Genomic DNA, 26,530 nt, shown 5'->3' on the forward strand with positions numbered 1-26,530 from the left:
CTCTTTTCTCTTGCTACCATAGATCCTCTCTGTTCCTCGTGTCCTGAATACATTAGTTCCTCTGAGACAAAGGTCATCGGTTAAGCATGACGATTTGATTAATTGTCATTTATCAAAGCTTATCATCGTTTCCTCTCATATGAAGTGACATCTTTGAGCAGTGCATATTACAAGGTGGTTCCGCTGAGAATAAGTGTGTACGTGAATCTAATGAGCAAAGATTCCACACAGCGAGGTTTTTTATCATCATAGGTGTCACATATTATGTCCATGAGAAAGTGTAGTGTGTGATAGAATACAGAACAGCTTCTGTTTGGATAAACAGCACATTTATGAAAGGCATTTAGGTCAAATCTGTCTATATGATGAGATGCTTCATCAATAAATTCACTCCAGAATTCCATCCACATTCACACTTCCATGAGGCTCTTATGGTTAGCAATGCTGCGCTACAGCTAAAAGGTCACGGGTTCGAGTCCCAATGGTCTTGCTCTTTTGTGTTTTCTGTTTAGTTTGCATGTTGAGGATCCTCTGGCCGTTAAAAATCTGTTCCACATTCACTATTACCAGTTATCTGCCCCTTTGTGTTAGCTGTGTGATGGACATGTGACCTATTGATGATGGACACTGCCTTGCATCTGTCAGGGAGGTCAGATGAAGGTAAGTGACTTCTACCTTTCTTATCACTCAGACACAGATGGAGACAGAAGAAGGTTAATGCAGTCATACTGAGACTTTATTGGACATACAGTATAGGGCCCTATGGTTTCCATGTTAACGGAATCGACCAATAACAAGTTCAGATGAACTACGACTAGGCCCGCGGAACGTCTCTACGCCAAATAGCACGTACCATGATTCCGAGAATTCAGTCACTACGTAAGTTCTGATAAACATCAAAAAGGAAAAGGTCTCAGAGAGGCTCTTGACATCCGCTCATATAATATCATGTCAAATTACAGCCCAATTCAACGAGCATTAACGGTGGAGAACCCCTGTGGCACATACGGAGTAATGCGCTCCATTCATATATTGTATGTGTCAATGATTCAGTACCACCAACTGTCGCAATATTTAACTCATAAATAAATGAAAAAACCACTTTCATAGAAATTGCAGAAAAAAGGGGGGTGGGCCCACGGGCCCCTCATAGAATTGTGTGAGGCATTATCGTAATCGTATATGTTGAATTACCTTTGAAACGATATATAACACAATTATGTTCCCATAAATTTGGAATTACCGGAAATGGGGAATGGACCCCCGACCCCATTTCAAAAAAAGGTCTCATCATATTCATTCATAGAGTATTCATATCAAACTAATGGAGGAGTAGTCATTTGAGAAATGCTGGCGCCCCCGTGACATGTACGGGGGAATGGGCCCCATTCATATATTGGTATGTGCCAATGATTCGGTACCACCAACCGTCGTAATATTTGACGAATAAATAAGAAATCAACTTACGATTTTTTTTTTCTTTTGGAGCCCAGACCCCTTGGGCCCCAAAAACAAAAATCAGGCTCTGAGGGTTAATGCGTACACATCCATAGATTATAGCTACCAAATTTCAGACTAATCTGTTCACCAATAATAGAGGAGTCGTGATTTTAACTAGTGTTCACACAACAAGAAGAAGAACAACAACAAAGTGAGGGCGTTTTGAGGTCTAATAAAAACAGAATGTTAATTGTAGAAAAGGACATAATGGCAACGTCTACATGAAAGCTTGAACTCCCCTTTTATTCAAAATAAAAGTTAAATCCTCTTTAAACTGACCTTGTAAACACTTAAAGGGGACGTATCATGGTTTTAAATCCTTCCTTTTTACATATAAATCATACAGTTGTGGTCTATGTAAAGAAGAACTGCAATGCTTGGGTTGAATTCCTCATTATTATAGCTCCACCCCTTTTCTGCCCCTTTCTGATGTGCTTCTGAGAGCAACTCGTTTTGGTGCTGTCTCTTTAAATGCAAATGAGACACTTCATACCCCGCCCCCTCTCCAGGTTGCAGAGGTGACACTCAGTTCAACTCCACCCTGTTCGGCCATTTTTGTAGTTTGATAGAAGAGATACGGTTATGTCGCGGTGCAGAAACTATTTATTCACACGTTATTTACAAAATGTCAACAACAGAAGACTTGTCCATCTAGCCTTACATGTTCCAGCCAGAGTCTGACCCGGCGGAGCGAGATGAAAATGAAGCGAGCACACAGCGCTAACATATGAAGACGGTGCAACTGCTAATGCTAACAAAACAATGACAGGGACGTCTTATCACACTTTTTAGCGTTATTTACAGCTTACCGAAGTGCTCTGTTCGTCGTCTCCAAAGATAGAAGGAATTGAACCCTCAATCAGACAAAGTCTTTCTGTAAATCCTTCTTTATACTGAAGCAGTCATCATTGAAGTGCTTCACACACAAAAATGACCTCACCCACAGATGTGGGTACATTTCTATAAAAAATAAAACTCAACCAGACACTTTGAAAAGGTTCTGATGCTGGGAGACGGTGTAATGAAGCATGTGGGTTACTACATCCAACAACCCAACATTTTGACTTATCCTCTCGTAACTTCAGCATCCTTGAGCTTGGACTACAAAATAAAAGCGAGAAATAAAAATGGCGTATTGCTCAAAGTGTTGGACCTGGAGTTGATGAACTAATTTGGCAGTTCCGCTGCAAATACTGTGATGTAATAGTTCAAAAAACATACGTAATAGAGAATAGAAAAATCAAAACAGATTGAAAAATATGACCAAAACACAATATAAACTTTTCTGTACTTCTAAACACTCTAAATATACAACAAAATGCATTTAAGGGCTAAAAAAGTGGATCTAGCATAATATGTCCCCTGTAATTCTGAATAAAAACGGTAAATCCGAATTAAGTGCCTGGTTTATACGATTTTAATTTTTGAATTAAAAAATTCCTGGAACAAAATGTTAATGAACCATCTAAATTCTGACATAAAACCCGATAAATAAATTTGATCTCTTAGGACAAATTCTCCGCTATTAGCACTTATGCTGATGAAACACATTTTAAAACATGAAAAGTGTCTACTGGGAGATACTGTATTTGCATGTTGATCTGCCTCTCCAGATCAATACACACCACTTGTGTATTGCAAGAATTACTTAAACCTTTTCTTTGAATATTTCCAAGTTATTGAGAAATTAAACTGCAGAGAAAAACATTCAAAAGCACTGAACTGTTAAGAATGGTTTAATTATTGATAACACAGACAGATGTAGGAGAACATTGCATTTAAAAAGTGGAACACATTGAAAGTATAAAAAAATGAATGTATTCATGAATTAAGCGTTGTTTTGATAGATGCATATTATCTGCCTCCTTAAACCTGATTAAAGTCACATTATTGGATTTATTTTATTATTGTAAAAGGGTTTTTTGTTGTGACTGCAGTGAGCTGTTTTTTTAAAGAAAACATTTCATGCACACCAGCAGTAATTCCATCTTTTCTGGAATACTTCACAGTTTTTATGACATTTGTGGGAAATGTTAATGGCACTTTAGTTTATTCAGCCCACATCCAGGCAGGCGACAGTGTACGTGTACACCTGTAGCAGCGGAGCGTGGCCGCAGGCAGAAAACCTGTGATTAAATTAAAAAGCAGGCAGTGAGAGGGCACGCTGTGTGAGCACTTTTTAGATATTTGTTTCCTGTCACGTACACACACGTAACCTTGGTTTTTTACTGGTATTACTCCACCTTTGGGCTTCAGCTTTTTTCATTTTACATAAAAACAATCAAACATGTCAGGAAGTATTTAATTTGTTACCGACTTTTACCATAAAAATAGACTTGGGGCCTGATTTCCTAAAGGTTTGTTAGTGTAAAAACTAGCATGTACTGTATAAAAGACTAAACATAATACTAGGATGAGGAGATGTAAACAAATCAATGGCCACAGTTACAAGATGTTTTTTTTTTTTAAATTCAGAATTCATTACTCAAAATTAAATAATTCCGAATGAAAGTGTTCTGCTTTGTGTTTACGTGGAATAGTAATTTCAAAGTGAGGTTTACATGGAAAACACATTAAATCGCCTCTGTTCAATTCCACTTTAGGTCTGGGGGTTGGGAAGGATTCTGATCCAACACTTGCTTCGGACCGCCACCCAACATTATGTGCTCGCAAGTGCGTAATACTGTATGTGCATCATTGCAACAGGACAAGGGAAGTAATTTAAAGCGGAATGAATGAATTCATGATCGCAAAATTAATCCATTTGAAATTAGAATAAGAACAGAACAATACTTTGACTTTAAGTTTAATTTGGAATGGCCATTTTCATTCAGAATTAGGTGTTTACAAGGTAACTTTTACTCTTTTTAAAGAGGATGTTACGACACCTTTCGGTCTAGAAATTAGGAACGCAACATAACCAGATGTAAAATGCTTAAACAAGAAAAATTTATTTTATAATGCAGACATAGGAAACTACGGCTCTCGGTCTAATTTTATGCGTCTATCCCTGTAAGTAAATGTGCAAAATTAAAAAAATACACAAAACAAGAGCAAAAATACTTAAAGAATTACAAAGAATTACAACATTACAAGAAAATACAGTAAAAGACAAAAGAAAAAACACAGAAGATACTTCAAAAACACACAAAATAACAAAAAAACAACAATAATATACTGAATACTCAGAAAAATGTACAAAATTATAGTAAATGACAACTAAAGTACACAAAAACAAGCAAAATGACTGCAAAATGGCAACACAAATACACAATGTGACTCCAAAAAACAGATGTTACAGGAAAAATACACAAAAGGACAACAGAAACGCACAAAATGCTTCACAACAATCAAGACAACAACAAACATACACAGAATGACAGAAAAACACACAATTACTAAAACAGCTGTTCTTTTTGTATTAATACTCAGATCGCTCATTATTCTAAATGCTGACATGAATGTTGATCATGTGACCCTCTGATCAAACAAACACATTTTTGTGGCTGTGACCTCTGCTATAATGTAACAAAATGTAGCAAATAAATCAAATAAACAATCACAACTCTTTCGCAAAAACGAACAAGGTGCGTATAACCATACAAAAGTGTATAAACAAAAATGCACGTAGGTGGAGTCTTGAAAGAGGCGGGGACCAATCAGACAGCCTGTTTTATATACAGAGGGAGTACATACTGTACAACACACACACACAGGGCAGGGAGGAACGGCTCGCCCGTAACAGAGAATATACGTTTTATTCTGAATTAAAGGGAAATTAAAGCTCTCATATAAACGTAGTGTGACTTTTCAATCATGGACGTGACTGCAGTGGCTGTTTGTGTGTAATTATCTGAGCACGTTTGACAGGCGAAACAGAGACGCAGAGAAAACTAAAAGGAACATGGGCAGATAGATCCAAAATATTGATAGTATTGATACCAACGTTGGTATTGGTATTGGATAATCACCAGGAATTTTTTACAGCGTAGGGAAAAACTTAGGGGTCTTTTCTCCCATCTGGACTGAAGCGTTTTTTTTGCGTACCTGCAGTTACGTACTTCTGCCCTGCTCGTATTCTCCCGTCTAGGCTGCTGATACGCCCACCCCCATTTCCGGTAATTTCAAAACTTATGGGAACATAGTCGTGTGATATATTGTTTCAAAGGTAATTCAACATCGATTACAATTATGCCTCGCACAATTCAATTAGGGGCCCGAGGGGCTCACCCCCTTCTTTTGGCAGTTTCCATTAAAGTTGTTTTCTCATTTATTTGTGAGTCAAATATTACGACAGTTGGTGGTACCGAATCATTGACACATACCAATATATGATAAGGGCCCAATACTCCGTATGTTCCACAGGGCCGCCAGAGACTGAGTTCTCGGGAACGTGGTATGTGCTATTTGGCGCGGAGACGTTCCGCGTGCCCCCCCAAACACACATATTTCACCATCTCCAAATGTATCCCTGATATCCAAAACTATGAGCAACACGTTTGGTAAGTGCAAAAAACAACGCTCTGTCTATTCTAATTAAAAGCATCAGATCACCATCAATGTAATGAAGAAACTGGTTAATGATCCATGGAGACAGCTGATAAATATTTGATATTTTCTCTTTTTTTGCGATGCACAGCCAAAAACATTAGCATCTAAATGTAGTGGTGCCAGAAAAGCAGCTATTAGTAAAAAACCGGCTAATATCTGCTTTAACCCCTTAAAGATACACTGCAAAGCTAAAGAAAACAACATGCTAAGCATTGGAAAATGTAGCATTATTATCACGTGTATGTGGTTGTCTTTTCACAAAGTTTCACTGTGTCCTATATGTGTGTTTTATGTGTTACCTGTTACAATTGTGTCTAATTTAGATCTCCTTGATGGACGATGTCGTGCTTAAGATTTAATTTCATTGTTCATATTTTATTAACTAACCTCAGTAGGAGTTCTACATTAATTACCCATGCATCTATAATCATAGACAATAAACGTGATGGACCAGGGAAGATGTAACCCAGAAGAGCAATAATCTGATTAAATCTTATGATAAACACATCTCTGGACAGAAGAGAAAACACTACCAGCTAAAAACATTAGCTCTTTATTACACTGAGACAAGGAAATGTGTATTACTTTATTTTAGTGAAATTTTATATATATATATATATATATATATATATTCACTGAAAATTGTGTGGGGGGGGGGATATTTATTTATTTTTAGTTTGATTGATTGATATGTTTTGGTTTTTTTTTACTGAATAATAAAGACACAAATATACTACCCAAAATATTGCCAAAGATGACTTCAATAAAAAAAACTTTTCTGTGAAAAAAAACATTTTCAATCAAAGAAAAAAAGTGTTCAAATGTAATTATTTGGGTCTCAATTGTTTTCTGCATTTGAACACTTTTTTTTTTGATTGAATAATAAAGACAAATTGCCCTGAATCTGATGATACATTAAAATACTTTGCATGTCATGATACAATATATCCTGATACCAACCAATACAATATACATCGCAATGTATCGCAACATCATATTTACAAATGTCAACTTTCCAAGTATAAAATGGCATGAAATACAATTTATTTCATTTTTATAAATGTGTGAGAAAAAGTAAATGTTAATTAACTGTAATTCAAGTACCAATATAAAAAACAAGCGGTATGTTTATCAAACTGTCACATTTCTTTTTTTTTTTCAAAAAAGTTAAACTTTTGCTTCTACAACAGATTCTGATTCTGTTAAGTTCTTAAATTATTTTAAAAGTAAAACACATACATTTATAAAAATTTCCAGTATGTTTTATGAAAATAAAAAAATGGTCCGTTCACTGACACCTAGTGACAGGTTACATGCTATGCTAATGTTAGCCCAATTAAATGCTTTTTTTCATTAAAAAATGGATTTGGACATTTTTTGGATCGATATGATAATCACGCTGTGAAATATTGCAATATATCGCCAAATTGATTATTATTAATTTTTTTTTGGGTATAATATTTAAATATTTAAGATTTTTGTAGTAGAAATTGACCTAAAGAGTACCTGTACTAGTCTTGCATGTAACGTAAAATGCTAGTGTTAATGTATTACCTACAAAAAATGGCTTTGAAAAAATGCCATTGCACTTCACACTACAGCATTGGTGCATTGGTCCCTATTTGTGTTTACCCCAAAAACTCAACCCAAAGTCACTTCCTGACACGGAACGATCAGAATCTGACTTAAATTGAATGTGTGGTGGAGTGAGGTCATATCACAGGGAATACTGGGAACAAACATTTTGTTCTAGTTTGTTCCTGTGATAAAATGATGTAAAAACACTCCAGTCTCTGCAACTCCACATTCCATAATGCAATGCATTTGAACCTTTTTCATTTCTTTTTGGAGTAAACAATGTTTGATTCATTGATCTATGCTGAAATATTCTATGATTTTATCTAATATATAATTTCACCTTCATCTATTTTCCATTTAAAGCTATTTGTGGTGAATAACTTGATAAATCCTATTGAATGAGAGCTTAAACAAACTTTAATGTTAACCTACTTCTGGTTTGGTCGCCCCCACGCTAACAATATTAATAACCAGGGTTGTGTTTATCCATTCAAATAAATGTTACTCCTGTATTTTAAGAATTTACTTGAGGCACAAAAATGTGATTTTCAGCTTCCCACAAGCAAACCTATTATTAAATGCAAATGAGTTCATTGTCAGATGATCGGTAAAGAAGCTAAAAAACTATTTGTATCCATAGAAAAGTGGAAATAAACAATATTTAATGCAGGGATTCCCAACCTTCTTTGGATCGTGACCTCAAGAATTTCTGGCGACCACCAAGGCATTTTTGTTCTAGAATTAGTTTTTGATCGTGTTTGAGCTCAGATAATTATTTTTGATTCATTTTAGTTGAACTAGATTCACAAAGTAAAAGTATAGAAATACAGTTGTTTAAGATTGTGTTGTTTTAATATAAAAAAAAAAAAATCAATTAAAAATTTCAAAAATCTATCTTAATTTTTGAGAAATTTCAGGTGACCCCATTTAAACTCCAGGTGAGCCCACATGGGGTCCCGACCCCAAGGTTGAAAAACCCTAATTTAATGGCTCATGAATAGATTTATTTCGATAGTCTTTCCTGTCATTTGTTGATTTTCCACTCTCAAGTACCCCATATAGTGCCCTCACGTACCTGTAGGGGCATACGTACCTCAGTTTGAGAAACACTGCACTAAACATTTGAGCTGTAGCTACAGAACCGTCAGCATCTGCTGTAATTTATGTCATGTGGGAGGAGGAGCCAAAGTGAGTGTCACTCACAGATATATATCTGACTTCACACCTGTTTGCCATTAGAAATATAGATATATTATAGATGATTGGGTGACTTGGTTTGTGGGTATTTCTATCAGTGGTAAAAACCCACAGAGCATGAGAGAAGGAGGTCCATGAGGGTCTGACCTGACCCAGCAGCTCAGGAAGTCCCAGAACTTGTCCTGCAAACACTCCCAGACAGATGAGGATGGAGTTGAACTGACCGATGGATCCTCTGATGTGACGAGGAGAGATTTCTCCCAGATACATGGGCAGGGCGCTGAGAGCAATGCCTGTCAGAAAAGAACCAACAGGTGGTTAGCATTAACCCTGATCCTCAAATATTACTCACACATTTTACCCTTTGGGGTCAATCTGACTCCAGGGATATCAGCCTCCACAACAAAATGTTTCAGCTTGTTCTTGTGTACTTTGTTTATTTGTTGAATACAAAAAAAACCATTAGGACAAACTTTTACATTATATAATTTATCTGGAATTGATGTTTTGCCCCCCCCAACAGCTAAAACAGCTTAGGGTCCCCAGAGGAACTCCAATGCGTGCGAAATGTATTCGTGTATTCAGCACATTGAAAAAATATCATCGTGATAATTTTATGCTTAATCAAATTGTGACCATCAAATTAGGAAAAGTCATGAAATATGAAGCCAAAAGGAAAAAGTCGATGTTGAATGTTAAACATAGGATAATAGGAGGGTTAAGATTAACATGAGTCGTTAATTAAACTTCCTTACAGCCAGTGTTGCTTGTAATGCGTTACCGCCCCAACGTCACTTTTGACAGTAACTAGTACTGTAACGCAATATATTTCTAAAGAAATGACGCAGTTACTGTTACAATATGGTGCGTTTGTCCGTTACTTTGCTAGCAGCAGTGTACTTCCTGTTTACAGTGGCGCTACATATTTTTGCGGGATGCCGTGCCAAACACGGTAAAACAGTAGAAGAAGAAGCATTGTCAGCGTGTTTCTGCGAGTCAATGCGCGAGCAGGACGAGCTTCTCAGAGTAGAAATACGCGCATTATTTTTGTCTCCAAAAGATGCATCAGTGAAGCTAAGCTAACGCTGTGGCTGGATTTTAACGGACTGACTGTTATCCAGGGACAGGTCAGCCAAACTATTGCTGTTGTTGTAAATAAGCAGCCTGTCACTACTGCTGAGTCACTGCTAACAGCAGCTCGTTAGCCTGATATGTTTAGCATTGTGTAGCTGAGAAAAATGCTGTGAATTAGTTTTTTCCACATTTATTTTCATTAGCATTTTCAACAGCAGAATGTGTACCTGGAATATGCACAGCTTACTTTACATTACTGTGCTAAGGCTGAAAAATTACTGTTTTAATTTTGGAGCAGCTGTTTTGTGCTTTATATGCACATCATTTATGGTTGTTTTATAGCAGTTGATCAACAGTGGATAATTTTATTATTACAGCACTGATATGAAGCTGTATGGACACAAATGACCCAAAATAAATAATACATTCTTTAATTCTAAGTAACTCAAAAGTTACTTTTTCCAGTAACGCATTACTTTTTGGTGTAAGTAATCAAAATAGTAACTGAGTTACTTTGTGAATGAAGTAACCAGTAATGGTAACTAGTTACTTTTTTTCAGTAACTAGCACAACACTGTTTACAGCACATTGAGCTTCTTCTCATCCTAAACACATTTGTTGCATCGACTGTGTTGAAATGATACATTTAGGAGGGAGCCCCAGTATGGGGCCATTGATGCAAGAAAACTATTTGTGTGTGCGTAATCCAATCGGTGTGTCTGTATCTTGATCCGTGTGTGTGTGCGTGTGTGCGTGTGCGTGTGCGTGTGCGTGTGCGTGTGCGTGTGTGCGTGTGTGCGTGTGTGTGTGTGCGTGTGTGTGTGGATACAGGATTCATTAACGAAGACCAAAAACCTGAGAATTTCCCTGCTCTCCTTTTTCCTCCCCAGGTCCCAGACCAGGTCCCAGACCAGGTCCTAGACCAGGTCCCAGACCAGGTCCCAGACCAGCTTAACGCACACAGAGAGAATCGGTTTAGGATGTATTTTTCAGCTGGGCTCCCACTTGATTTCTCATGAAGAGATTAGGGCCATAGAAGAAGAAAAAAAAAAAAAAAACCTCATGCACTTCAGAAAAAAATTGCTGCTGACTGTTACTGTACTGTTACTGTACAAATGCCTGGCGGGCAGTTTGAGAAGCTGGTTAAACTACACGTACCATTATTGTATTCATTATGGATTTTGTAAACCAGGACACAATTAGACATCCTAAATCTTCTCCATTTTTATACAGTCAGCGTGGAGTCACCATTTTGCAGATTTTTAAATTGCATTTGCAAAACTATAATTAACACAGCAGACTATATCAGACTAAAATACTGTTAGTTCCTGGAAAGGTAATCCAAACAAATGACATGTTTTATACATTTAGTAAAAAGCACAGGACGAATAATGATTTAACCCCTGTCTCCCACGTGACAGACGGGAATACTGACCATCATATAATGAGGAAGCACGTAAGCAGTAGAAGTTTTTACACTTTGAAGTAACAGTCATCCATAATTATTATAAAGTATAGTTTAACCAGTTCCTCAAACTGCCTGTCAGCCATTTCGTACAAACATATGGATTTTTGACTATTTTCTTGAAGCGCATCAATATTTTTTTTACTTCCGATATTTTTTTTCTTCAGTAGCCCTAAAAAAATTTTTCTTAAAAAAAAATGTCGAATTTGATTTTCAACTTTTTTCTGAAGTTCAGATAAATTCAACTTCATATAGCACAACAAAGTCACCTCAAAGCTTAACAAAAAATGGTCTATAGTAATAAAAAAAAGAACCCAACAAAATCCACTTGAACAAGTATTTAGCGACAGTGGGATAAAAAAAAAACTTTTATAGGAAGAAATCGCCAGCGGAACCATCTGCATCAGGTTATTTTTTAATTCGTACTCTTCAATCATTTCTAGAAGCATTTTCTGGTACAGGTTAAATTTTCTTCATGTAGTTTGTGAATGTTTCAGCTCGTAAAAAGTATAGTATCCAAACAAACTGGTGCTAGTATAGACCGGCTCTAGCATATTGTCTCTAATACAGTCGTCAAGAGTAAAATTAAGCCTTTTCCTCATATACAGTATGTACAGCTACATGTTTGACCCCTCCCTGAGGAGCAGTGAGCTGCCACAGTGCAGCGCCCATGGAACAGTTAGGGTTAAGGGACTTGCTCAACATCCTCAGTGATGGCCTAGGTGGGATTCAAACCAGCAACCCTCTGATTACAAGCCCACTTCCTTAACCACTAGGCCACCACTGCCCAAAAGAGCTGTGTGGTATGATATTCAGCATTTGACCTTGTCTTAGAGAGAAAGGAGAAATGAATCATATTTTCCATTTAATAAGAACCAGGCAGGAACATATTGTTATTCTACTAGATTGTTCTTTTTCTGAGGAAATCTTTTTTTCCATGAACAAAAAAAAAAAAAGCCAAATTTTGCACAAAGCATTGGTCCAATATCAAAATACCTCAGCTGCAAAATCAGACCAATTGTCCTAAAGGTGGCGCTACAGCAAACGTTCAACATTTTGAAAATTCACAACAAATCGACCAAATGTGCCACAATATTTGCAAAACTGTCCCCAGCTCATCTTCAGACTGCCCTATACACAAACTATTCTCACAGATTTTTGATTCATCAAAATATCAACAGGTTTGAGTGTAAACAGTTTTTTTTTTAAACATATCATTGCAAATTCTTGTTAAATAAATGTAAAGTACAAACTATTGGAGTCATTGAAGATGATGTTTAAAAAATATCAGAATTTTATCACAAGAAGTAATTTTTTTTACAGCATTTTGAATTTTGCTCTCGTGTGAACAATTGGAGCCAATGAAAAAACAGCATTTTTAAACATCTGTGTTTAAAAATGCTGTTGTTAAAAACAATATACCATCATGTCCATGATGTCAGGGTGCAGTCTGTGTATTTTGGGGGGTTTTGCTCTTAATAAGTGATTTTTGACAAACTAAGGGAATATTTGATCAATTAATCATAATCTCTAAGTTAATGTTATCATTGTTTATTTCTTTAAATTCCATATTTCTATCTGTAAGATGTTATTGGGACAGAATCATGTTTTCATATTATTAATAATTTGATAAGCTTCCTACTTTATGTAATCATATCATGTTTATGATTATGGCCGATGTTAAATAATCTTATTTAACTAATGTCTCATTTTATCCTGACTTTGAAGTGTCAAAATTAAACCTGTTTTCTCATCTCTTTGATCTCTTCCTATGTGGCGTTACGACAGACCTGTTTGATCACTACGAACCAGCCACGTTCATAAGAGGATTACTGGTTTCTCAGCGTACCAAACACTATGTATTGCACTTCTCCAGCATTTCTAGAGTCAAGTGTTTTTCCTCTCTCAACACTCTCCTACAAGTACTCTTATCTCACTCTGGTTCCTTGCACTGCTTGAATTATAATGAACTTTTTATCATTTCAGCTCGTGGGTTGGAATCCACCACTGAATCTCTCACAAGAATAACATCAGTAAGCTCAGATTTTTTTTATATATATATAATTATATAAATACACATTTTACAGAAATAGAAAAGTAGAAGTGAAAGATTAAAGAATACGCAACAATAAGTCATGAAATGAGTTCTGTGTGGGAAGGATGGTGCTTGTTTTAAGTTGTTTAGTAGGGTGGCCGTCTTGTCCGGACCATTTGGCCAGATTTATTAAATAGATAGAAATGTCTGGGTTTCCCATGCAGGGACTCTTAACGCATTTCGGAGAACACGTTAATTTAAAAAACAGTAACTCCGCTAATATTTGCTCTATCAAAGAATTTCCACCAGTTTCTGAAAGCTAATGATTGCTCTTTACAGCAAATGTGGTTCATTACAGTAATTTTACTCACGCGGCACAAAATCATAAAGATACCACTTTGTTTTGACAAAATCGTGAGAAGAGAAAAACTCAAAGGGACCAAATACTGGTGGATTTATTAAAAAAATGTCAGCAGGAAAACCTTCCTGGATGATAAAACCTCCAAGGAGGAGCAGAGAAACTTACACAGTTATTTATTGAAGTCTATATTTAATGATTACTTGATGTTCTGTAAGCCTTGAGGTTTTTTTTTATTATTATTATAGTTTTATTTTCCAGGAGGAGAATTTTCTCATTGTTTCAATGATTGAGAGGTTTTAAGAAGGTAAAAATGAGATGTTTCAAGAACAGATTGTTAGAATGCATAATAAAGGTGATTGACTTCAGTCACCGCTGAGTTCAGATTGTTTTCAAGTCTTTGTTATCAAGAGAGAAATTCATTTTGGAGTTATGGACAATAAAAAGTCATTTATCTACTATATTGTATTTTGCCTTTGCAAGGTAGAGCCAAGAAAACGTTGCCAGTCCACGTTTCCTCTTTTTTGGAAGATAAAATATGGTCACAGTACCTTTTGTTTCATTACATTTAAGTGAGATGATGAGTTATGTTGCGTATAGAAACCTACCAGAGTCCACCCCCATTATGAGCCGACCAATGATGAGCATCTCGAAAGATCTGGACATCTCCCCAAGGGACAGCAGTAGAGCAGCTATGATAGCAAAGCTGTTATTTAGCAGCAACGTTCCCTTTCTGAAACACAAACACTGTGTGAGCAACAAAATGGAAAGTATTATCATGGCATTGTAATGTACCATCCACTACAAACTCAATGAGTATATACTATCTACTACTGTATATACTATAGTATGATTAGGATGATGAGCGTTCCCACTGAATATACTTCCAAGTTTCCCAAGATGCATTTTGAACCTACAGCGTTAAAAACCTGAAACACACTGAGGTTAAATATCTCTGTTGATTGAAAGAAGCACACACACACACACACACACACACACACACACACACACACACAGCTACACACTGAAGGTTTTAAATAATCAACTGGGTGTTGATCTAACCATATGATCATTGCTAAGACCATTGCTTAAGGCAAAGACAAGTGCAGCAGGTAAATATGTCCAGTTTCAACATTTTGTTGTAATTTTCCACTCGCAGCTATTGCAGCCACTCACTTTTTTCCCTGGAATGGTCAAGGTCAATACCATATATGGCATTATTGAAATCTTTGTGTAAACAGTTAAAGATTTCTGAATTACTTGAGATGTCATTTGTAACATTGTGATGTTGTTGAATAACATGTTGAAAAGATTCTAACAGTTCTACCACACTCTATGTCTGTATTAGTTATTGGAGTCAGGTTACACATTATCACAGTGACTGAGAAACAGATGACGTAAGTGAAAAGTATAAATTAGCCCTGGACATGAAGTCGGGGCTCTTCCTCTTTGATTTTGCTCAAGACTCGGTGTTGGGCATTTTTCTAAGAAGGGTGTGGTTGAGCCCGAGATCTCGTATTGAACTGCTTCCTGCACAACAGGTAAAATAAAAGGTCAAGTAAGAATTTGAACTGTGATCCTTCCTATTCATGAACACACTGGAATAAGAATAGATTATATTCCAACACACACACACACCACATCTAAATCACATGCTGATATGTTGATTTCATTCCTCTCATTCTCTCTTCCACTAAGTTTTTGTGACTAGACTTAACTTGTTGATTAATAATTAATAATTGTTCACTATTTGTCTGTGGTTCATGTATTAATATTGCTTTGCTATAGAAGAGTAAATAGTTTGACAAGAATTCACACCCTGAAGGACGAGGTATTAATAACTTACAAAGTAATCCAGGACACGATAACTCAATACTCAATGGCACCTCTTCAAACGTTAATGTAATATTATAATTATTAATGTTATAATTTGATTCTCCACCTTTGAAAGTTCTGAAAACATTTGAAGTGAAAAAGTGACCAAGTAGAATATCAACATGTGCTCATTTGATCCATAATTCATTGACACATTTTGGAGACCCTCCGTTGTGCTACTGACTAAACTTCCTGTTAACTTCAAAATAAGAGCCCTATTTACAAAAGGGTAAAAAACTAATTAAAGACAAGAAGAGATGCTTTTGTTTTGAAATGGAGATGTTTGATTTTTGGCTTAAAGCACGTACAAATACAAACCACACAAAAGTAAAGTGCATAAAATAAAATACAAATACAAAAGCCACGACACAAAACAGCAGGAAACTAACAACGGAAGTAAAGATCCATGAAGAAGAGTTCTTTATGTGCTGTGAGCTTCCGTGTTTTGTTGTGGAGTTTGTATTTGCATGTATGTTCTTTCGTTTTGTGTTGTGGCGTTTTGTCATTCTGGTGTGTTGTGAGCACACACACAAAAAGTTAAAATATTCAAATAAAAGTGATTAAAAAAACATTATCGGCATAAACAAACAGTTTTTTTCATATTTTCCAAGCATCACCAACATTTTCAGGTACTTTTAAGGTCTTTTTTAGACAATTTTTTGATCTCTGAAATGTTTTTCTGCCAACTATCAGTCTTCCTCAGAGCATGTAATGACTGATTTGACGTATCCCTATACGAGTTCTTTCACAAGGAAAGCATCAAAGCATCTTACTAATGGCTTTCATGTGTCCTCATGAGTTCCCCCTGTCGTCCGATGGTATCTGGAGAAGAGATTCCCAGATGTGAGAGTAAAAATGTTTACTCATCCTGTTGATGTTAAAAGTCCAGTATTCTGCTATTTTTCACACATCTCCATTTGTTCTAAGAACCCCATTAACATCGTAATTAAGGTTTCATTTTCCCAAACTCACCTGTTTTTCTGGAGTTTAGCACTTTAATGATGCTTATAAAACAGGCTGTTTTGGGGCCTTCATGCATTATTCCTGAGTGGGCGTGTGTAGACGCTGACTCTACACACAGCGATCACGATAGCGATTTTCTTTTGCTATCCACACACTGTTGTTATTGTCTTCAGCCAAAAAACTGCACATACAGTAAAAAACGTATGTATAGTTAAGAGACTATTGTGATTGTGAGCCAACAAAATGCTGCTTAAAGGTGTGTTTATCACAGCAGCAGCGGTTTCAAATACTCACAGAGTGTAAAGATGCTACGTCGCTTTCTTCTCCTCCTTCAGCTCTCCTAACCACAGGAATACCATTTAAGGTGATAATCATTTGTTTTGACCAACCGCTGCATCGCATTGCGTCACAAACACGTAGTATCAAGTCAAAAGGCGATCAAGGCAAATAACGGTTACTAAAAAATGGAACTGCTCTTCTCGGGGTGCTACATCGTGGCTGCCCACTGCTCTTTAGGGGAGGGTTAAATGGCAGAGAATACTTTTGTGTATATATGTATGAAAATCAAGTTAATGTATATTCTATATTAAACAGGAGTGTTTTTTTTAGCTGTGAGGTAGTTAGAGAGGGAGGAGCTCATATTCTTAGGGGTAGGAGTAGTCAGGATTGTCAGAGGAGATTTCCGCTAGGTGACGTCGAGAAAAATCCAACTGGCCCGTTTGGAGCTGACTTTTTACAAATGTAGAATAATGTGGGAGGTGGAAACAGAACTTTTTCATCTTTTACCCTCGAATGAGGCTAAAGGATGTAAATCACGTAGAAAACCATTAGAAAGTTCATTTTTCATAATAATGCTCCTTAAAGCTCCGCTTCCTGATCTTGATGGCTTGTTTGAACCAGCATGCTTTCCTTATGAAAGGACTTGTTTGGGATACATCAAAGCAATAACTTTATGCCTCTGAGAAAGACTGACAGTTGGCACTGGAAACATGTCAGGAGATCGAATTTGCTGAAAAAAAGTTGTCTGAATAAATGAAACCTTAACATATAGTTATTTAAAAAAAAAGAAGACAAATTAAACTTACTGAAATTATCCATTGTCATGGCAAATGTACAGTCAAAGAATGATGATTTTAAAAAAAGGATGTATTATAAACTACATGAAAAGGAATACAAAAAAAGGTCTTCCATCCTGTAGGAAGGGCAATGGGCCAGCAACTAACGGAAAGTTTTCTGAGCACCCACCCAAATACAGAAGGAAGAGCCCCACCCTAAGATGAGAGGGAAAGAGAGGGTGAAGGGAGGAAGGAGTGGAAAATCACTGTTACAGAGTTTTTGGTATGAGACCTTGAGCAGAGACTGTTCGTTGCTGGCACTGTGGATACGGCACAATCTGTCTGTACTGCAGGTAATCTAATCTAACATGACTCAGCAAAGGAGCAACGTCTCTGTTCAAAAGTACAACGATATCATACAGTCATCGCGTATAACACATGACAAATTGTACACATGAACACACATTTGATGATATGATGATTAATATAATAATTGCCATAACACCATCCATCCATTTTCAGATCCTCTTGCAGAGCCATTGCATGGACTGCGCGAACTGTGCAACGACACAGGGCCTCGTGCCACTCGGGGACCTCGCGTCGGCAATCATGATGTTTTTTTTTTTTGCTTGTTTAATTAATTAATTGTATTTATTTATTTTACAAATAAATACATTAGTTATATATGATTTTGTCTGTCTCTGTAAAGGTCACACACACACACATATATATATATATATATATATATATATATATATATATATATATAAATAAATAAATGAAAAAAAACAAAATACATCATTACGCCTCACTGGAGAAGGAAGAGGGGGGAACGCAAACATGTCTGCTCACTGCTTTCCATACCCCTTTTAAACAACTGCAGGAGTTTGGCAACATGTTTTGAATTTTTAGGGTCACAGTTAGGGATGTAACAATTCACTCAACTCACGATACGATTCTCTCACGATTTATTTTACAAAATGGGACTGTAGACAATTTTTTTTTTTGGGAAAAAAACTAGAAAATACGGTACTATTTTCCTTTTATTTTTCATTGTCAAAAGAATCCCTTGATAAACTATTCAAAACAATGCAATTTAACTAAAAATAAATCTTGAATGAAATAAATAAAGGAATAATACAAATGAAAATGAAGCCTATTAATTTAAATTCTGGTTCTATAATAACAATGCAAAACTGCATAATAGTTCTTTTTCTTTTTAAAAGTGCAACTGAAAATGTATTTTGTGCTTTAACAATTGGACTTAAAAAAAAAAAAAAAAAAAAAACCTGTGATTGCACTGTATTTACGTCATATTTGTTTGGACCAGCAGAGGGCGCTGGTAACACAGTGGTCGGTTGGCATGCTGATATCTTGCAGTGAAGAAGAGAAGCAATGCTAGCAGACAGAGCTAATAGAAAAACGTGACGTTACAGATATTCAAGTAATATTACAGATATTCTTTCGGTGCTAAAGGGGTAATGAATCATTTATTAACATATTTAAGAGTAGAAGGCGGCCAGAAAGAAAGTATTAGCAGACTCCGCCCATGCAGTTTTGCTTGTGGATACTGGTTAAAAAAATACTGCGATTCATTTTTCAGAAAATCGATATCAACCGTGATACCTATGAATCGATTTTTAACTGCCTTACGATTAATCGTTACATCCCTAGTCACAGTGCTTATTTTCAGCTACATTTCTTTGCTGCAGGTGTTTCTGGATTCAAGTGCAGCCCTAGAGTCTGTCTGGTCACTCAATCAGAAATAGACAGAGTGGTAGACATGGCCAGCGGCGTTAGCACCAATACGTGTTGTCTTTTAGCGTTAGCATGCATCAGTTTGTGTCGAACACTGAGTGAACAAAACTCAAACCGCAGTGTTTCTGCTTTGCTGTGCAGCAGAACTAACGAGTGACTTTCAGAGACGAGGTGACAGTGAGTGATGAGCGTCGTGCTCCAACTGTGACGCCTTCTCATTAGAGCACTTTATTTCAGGGATGACCCTTGTCCTTCCCCTGGAGCGTGAAGAACCCCTGAAGCTCTTTATTCAATACAAGTGATGAACAAAGATGAGTTCATTCCAGTAGAACTCATCAGTGGAGCTGCTGGATTGGATCTCACATGGAGGGCAGAACAATACTCAGCTTTACTCCTCACGTCACGTTTTTCAGTTGTGCCTTTGACATTTTGTTTTATGCATCTAATAAAAAATCACCCAATCGCAACAAAAATCACAATATTTATTTATTTATTTTTATTTATTTATTCAGTTCATTTCCGACATGGTTGCATTCACAGAAATTCATTTGACATTCAGAGCAAAATCACATCATTGTTTTTTTTTTTTTTTTGTCCTTTTTTTTGTCCTTTTTCATGCCGGAAAGGGCGACGGAAAAAAGCATTATGCTTATCCAGATCCGTCCCCTAATTTGAACACAGATAATTTTACATCCAACCTCGTTTCTTCCCTTTTTTTTTTTTTTTTTTTTTTTTTTTTTCCTTTTTATGTGGTGTGTTTTAGTTTGTTTCCTGCACAACAATGTTGGTAGTTTAAAGCAGGGGTTTTCCTTTTATTTATATATATATATATATATATATATATATATATATATATATATATAATTTGAGCCCATTTTTGCCAATTTTTACCCTTTTTCTGCAACTACACCAAACTTGCCATATTTCACACTTTTCTTTCCATATTTTTGCTCCTTTTAATGCATTTTTGCGACATTATTCCCATTTTTGACACTTCTCCATCAAATCCCAATGACTTTTCTGCACTTTCAAGACATTTTCAACACTTATAAACCCTTTAAACTACTTTTCCACCTAAAGTGGCACATAATGACACATTCTTGTCAATTGACATTGTCGGAAAAGTTTGATGCATTGCATTGTGGAGTCCTGTAGACAGATGCTTAGAAGTGTTTCTACTTCATTATATCTGAGATGTCAATGTGTTTCTTCTCCAGACGAGGAGGACAGTGATTAACTTTACTCTATTTTGTTCTAAATTGTTTTCAGTATTCCCCATTCTCCGCCAGACATTCAATTTCAGTCAGAATCACATCTTTCTGTGTAAAACATCATCCATTGCTTTAACACAACTTTCAGTGAAAACATCAGAAATGTGTTGGGAAGTCACTTTGTCAGAGTTTTTGGGGAAAACACAAGAAATCACAGTAAGAATGAAGTTGAAAAAAAAAACACTTCTATGGATCCGTCTACAACAGGTGTTCTCCACCTTGGGGTCAAGACCCCATTTGGGTTCACAAGACACTGGGAGGGGGTCGCCAGATGTCTTCATGAACAATTTGAGCCCATTTTTGCTTATTTTTACTCCTTTTTCTGCAACTATACCAAACTTACCATATTCTAACCTGTTTTCATCACTTTTTCTTGCCATATTTTTCTCCTTTTAATGTATTTTTGTTACATTACTCCCATTTCTGACACTTCTACATCAAATTTCAATGCCTTCAAACCTTTTCCACCACTTTTCCACCTAATGTCACATATATTGACCCATTTGTGGTTTGTAAAACCCTGTTTCTCCACCCTTTCCACCATTTTTGGTCACTTTAAACCCGTTTATTTCTGATTAACAAGGGTTTCCATCTTTAAAATGACTATATACTATGGCCCAAATAATATTAAACTTCCTGCCACTTCTATATCACATTCCAATGCCTTTTATGCTCATTTTTTCCACTTCCAAGACATGTTCAACACTTATAAACCCTTTCCACCACTTGTCCACCTAATGTCACATATGTTGACCCATTATTGTCACTTTTAAATTGTTTATTTCTGCCAATTTCAGCAGATTGATGATATTTAATGGACATATTTTGCTTGTTTAAATTAATATTCCCTACATTATTTAAACCAATTTCTGTGGTTTATAAAATCCCATTTCACTTTTCCACCATATTTGGTCACTTTGAACCCAATTTATTTGTGATTAAAACAAGGATTTCCATCTTTAAGATGACTATAAATAATAATAAACGTTCCTGGATAACAGTGGATATTATTCAGATGAATAAATAAATGTGGTTATCACAGATTCATAGAACAATGGACCATCATTTTACTGACTTTATGAATGGACCCCAAAAATCTCTCCCCTTTATTCCCCCTCCCCTGTCTCCACATGACTGTTCTTCAATGTTCATGTTTGTGTAATTTAAAGGACAGCAATCTCTAAAGATGGCCATTGATGTCAGTAACTAACTAAACCGTCTGCTCACTCTGGATTGAAATGGCACTTGGCGGGAGAGACAGGGGATAAAAGAGGAGAACATGGAGGAGCACACACTCAGGCAGCAGGTGGGAATGTGGAGATGTTCATCTTCTTTAGTCAAACCCAGCGTGTGCCTTTAGGCCTGGAGTTATGTCATCTCTAAGTGTTATGAAACAACACACATTACACAACAGTAATCAGACTATTGATTACTCCTTTAAAAAGTAACTTGTAATGATGTAATTAAACCAACAGTCTCAGTAGATTTTTTTAAAACAAAATATTTATTATGAACTAATTTCTCATGTTTTACATTTTGGGGGTTTTTTTCTTATTGATCATTAATAAATGATTATAGGACACATAGCCAAACTACAAGGACCTCATGTAAAGGATTTTCACTATTTGTAAGTGGTGAAATAAACCAAAGGTTGGGTCCAAAATAAAAAAAAGAAGTTGCATAAAGAAAAATTGTCTTATATCCCAAGAAAGAGTAACTTTTATACTATGAATTAAAACAGAGATCAGATTTTTCTTACATTACCACATGCAGTTATGGGCCAATGAACATAGTGAAAAAATATATATATAATTTTTATCACCCAGGAACCAATACATATATGTGACTAATCATTAGTGATGTGAACAGTCTAACAGTTTTTTTTTTGTTTTTTTTTTTCTACCCTTCTTGACCCTAACAAAGAAAAATGCCTTGAATTGCAATTCTAATTTTGGAATATACAAATGAAAATCAAATAACTAGTAAATTTTTTTGTTTTTTTTTTATATCCTTTACAATCCAATGACCAAAACATTACCAACACTGTTCCATAGGCAATGTGCGAAACATGGTAATTAGTAAAAGTGGGACGATGTATCATGCAAAAAGATAAAAAGGTACGTGTGATATTAAAACGTCTCAAGATGCATGTTTTGTTATGTCAAGTGGTAATTATTCCAACTGCATTTTTTGTCTTTTTTGCTTTCCCAAAATATGGTAAAGTATCGATATTGTGAGTCTATCGGATCGTATACATCCCTAATGATTATATATGTGAGCATCCTCAACAATAAAACTGCATTTGTGAGTGTGGGTAATTGTTTTACAGATCAACCAAAAGCAGCACAAGTTGTCATTTTGACTGAAAAATCTATTAAGATGTAAAAATCAGTTTGAATGTTTCACTCCAATAGAAAACAATGGGATGTTTACAGGCAGTCATCAGTCATGTGATTTCAACATGGAGGAACACAGGCTCTAAAACTGTAAAGTAGTCCCATTTTAAACATCAATTATATAATACTAGTGCAGTGCCCGTAGGAAGTATGTGTTGCTATAGAAAAGTGGGAGATTAAGTAGCTTTTCCATGGATTACATGGGAACATTAATTCCTATTTAATTCAGAATAAAAGTTAAATCCTCTTTAAAATGACCTTGTAAAAACTTAATTTCTACTGCAAATTAAACTCTGAATTAAACACACACACACACATACTATACACTCAAAGCGAGTTAAAAGTAAAGCCGCAGCGGAGTGTTAGCGCTCTGCTGGCCGGGACGCCATGGGCGCCCACAGGCTGCAAAGGTTCAATCCGCTCCCGGTGGACAATTTTATGAAATAATTTATGAACGGTATCATTGCAGTCCAAACAAATCTGACGCTGCACACCTTTGAACCAAGCAGCAGCCATGTTGAAAGTCTCAGGTCAATCTGAGCCTGATTCACAGAGATATTGACAGACAGACAGAGATTCCTTGCTTTTATAGATAGATAGGCATAGATCTTCTATCAGAACATTTCAAAGATTTTAGGCCACAGTTCTAAAAACAGTGTAAAATCCTTTAGTCGTCTATTGACGACTCGCTGTATATGAACGTGATGACGCGTGTGTGTGTTGAGAGGATGTGTGTGTGTGAGTGTCCACTCACCTTCCCAGTACTCTGATTACTGCAGACACACACAGAGCGCCTAGAAGTCCTCCAATTGCAAAAATGGAGACAGTGAAGGACCAGAGGAGGGTGGCAGTCTGAGCTGGAACTGGCTCTCCGTATCTCTCCATCCACGTCTCATTGTAGAAGGCTTTAATGTACTGTAGGAGAACGAATACACACACACACGGTCCTTGATTTATTAATTAGATGAAAAAACAGCACTTAGTACAGAACATCCCAGTACACTGAGAATGTTCTGCAATGTTCTGAAGCAAACCCACAAAATGACTTAAAAAAACATACAAAATTACAGAAAAATACACTAGGTGACAACAATAGACAAAACAACTTCAAAAGCACAAAAAACAATAACAAATATACAATAAAATGACTCCAAAACCAACAATAATACAAAAAAATACAAAATAAAAACTCACAAAATTACAGACAAAACACACCAAGCCTTTGTCCACGTTTGACCTAAACTAATCCACTCAAGAAAGAAAGAAGCGACAAAAATAAAACAAAGGGAAACAACAATCCTGTTCATTAAAACAGGTGTTTATGTTCATTTTTACAGCAACTCAAATTTCCCACTCAAACTGAATATAATAGATAAATAAATGAATAATGAAGTAGTCCAAGATCAACAGGTTGTAACAACAATGTAAGAATGAGAATAAAATAACCACTGTGTTATTACCTGTGAATGCTCTCACTAATGCTGTGCTAATGGAGGTCATCAGTCATCAAAAAGTGTAAGATTTACAGTGAAACCGAAATGCTGAACAAGATAGAGTCATTTTAAATGTCGTGTTGGATATGAAGTGAATCAGTTTTTTTTTTTTCAGTTGTGTCACCAGTGGTGGCAGGTGGGGGATGCAACACCCACACTTTCATAAAAACAAAAATTCACCCCCCTCACTTTTTACTTTTTTTGTTGAGAACGTATTGTTCAGTTGACTAAATGGTGATCAGTCAATCACAGCCAGCCATGTGACGAAACCGCCGCTTCGAGAAGTTAAACGAAGAGTTAACAGTGATGAGTAAAGTGTAAAAAAAAAAGGTCCAAAACTTGACTAGAAAAGAGTGAAAAGCATTTAAATGGATGAAAAACACTCAAGAGTGGCAAAAAAATGACTAAAAAAGAGGAAACAAAATTATATGTAATGGCAAAAGGGTTAGCTTAAATGTGGTGAACATAGTGAAAATAAGCAAAAATGTAGGAAAAAAGTAAACAAGTGTCGATTAGATTAGATTAGATTAGATTAGATTAGATTAGATTAGATTAGATTAGATTAGATTATCCTATATTTTATGCACAGTGGGGAAATTACAGCAGCCAAAGACACAAAGAGCAAGCAAACAAGAAAGTTAAATACAAATACAAAAGGAAAAATTATTGCAAAAATAAAATACATAATAAGAATAAAATTAATAATAGATATTGGTCAAGAAATGATAACAGAGCTGTAAAAATCACCTTCACGAATGTGAAATTTAAAGGAGAACTACTGAAGCGAGGCAAAAACTGAAGAAAACGAAGGTATTTATTAATGAAACTTGACAAAAACGAAACGCAAGCATCGCATGGAAGGCACAACCAAATAAAAAAGGAGGAAAGATTCTTGAGACGTGGACGAGAAACTGCAGGATTTATAATCACACCACTGGGAGAAGAGAACGGAAAACCAATCTTCATCAAAAAGATGGAAGACTTGGGAAAATACGAAGGATCCACCTAAACAACAACATTACTGATTGTAATCACGGACATGGACCCAAATCTATATAAACACTGGAAACAAAACTCAGACTGTGATAATTTCACTGACACTGAAATCAATGTGGAAACCAAGAGTAAAAAAGGTCTGTCACTTATTCATTTCAATTGCTAGGTGGTGGGGTGATTAAGGATTACATTACTACCTTGCTTATGAACTAAGACATAGTAATATGTTTATACAAGAAAGGGTTAAATCTAACAGTAGAAAAATACAAACACTGCCAATAGAACTAACAGCTGGAATAACCTTGATGTAGAGACAAAACAAGCTGCAAACTTGTGTGTCCAAAAGAGACATTCCCGAGTGGTGACGTCATGGATGGAAAGGGAAAAACCTCTCGAACAACTTTGAAAGAAGATGAAACTTTTCTTCAACTGGAGGAATGCAAACAACGTCTGGCAGGAAACAAGGCCAATACGAACAACGATGGAGAGGAGGAGGAATAAAAAAAAAAAGACAACACTGACTACAGATGAGAATAAATCCTACACAAAAAGGACTGTTCAGAACAACCTAAGAATGTTTTGACCAGAGAGACAAGCTTTGATGTAAATTTTTGGTGTACAAAACAGGGGACGGGACCTAGATAAGCAAAACTGCTTCTCTCGTGTCCTTTTTCGGCATGTACAAAAGAAAAAATGTAAATAAAAGTGAAAGTAACCATGTCGGAATAAACTGAATGAATAAAAAAAAAAATAATAAAAAAAGAGAACAGTACAGAATATAAATGTATAAGCAGTAAGTGGGGTTTTACAAATGAGAATGAGTAATGTTGCACACGGCTGTGGCGGAACATTAATATTTACAGATAAAAAACAAAAACAAAAACAAAACACTTCAGGCTATGCTAGTGTTTGTTCATTCTTATGACAGATGGGAGGAATGACCTGTGGTAGACCTGTGGCTGTAT

General features: G+C 36.0%; 1 protein-coding gene across 1 annotated transcript in view; it reads right to left on the bottom strand.

Annotated features, from left to right (window-relative positions):
- Nucleotides 1-3,553: 3,553 nt before the first annotated feature.
- LOC114463436 (solute carrier family 2, facilitated glucose transporter member 9-like) overlaps nt 3,554-26,530 on the bottom strand; it is a 64,525-nt gene continuing 41,548 nt past the window's right edge. Inside the window, exons 4-7 of the mRNA XM_028446981.1 lie at nt 23,831-23,991; nt 14,367-14,491; nt 8,855-9,119; nt 3,554-3,626 (exon numbers count right to left, since the gene is read on the bottom strand). Of these exons, the coding sequence (XP_028302782.1) occupies nt 3,554-3,626; nt 8,855-9,119; nt 14,367-14,491; nt 23,831-23,991 (624 nt within the window). The remainder of the gene's footprint in view (nt 3,627-8,854; nt 9,120-14,366; nt 14,492-23,830; nt 23,992-26,530) is intronic.

The sequence above is a fragment of the Gouania willdenowi genome, chromosome 5 (assembly GCF_900634775.1).
Source record: "Gouania willdenowi chromosome 5, fGouWil2.1, whole genome shotgun sequence".
Classification (NCBI taxonomy): Eukaryota; Metazoa; Chordata; class Actinopteri; order Blenniiformes; family Gobiesocidae; genus Gouania; species Gouania willdenowi.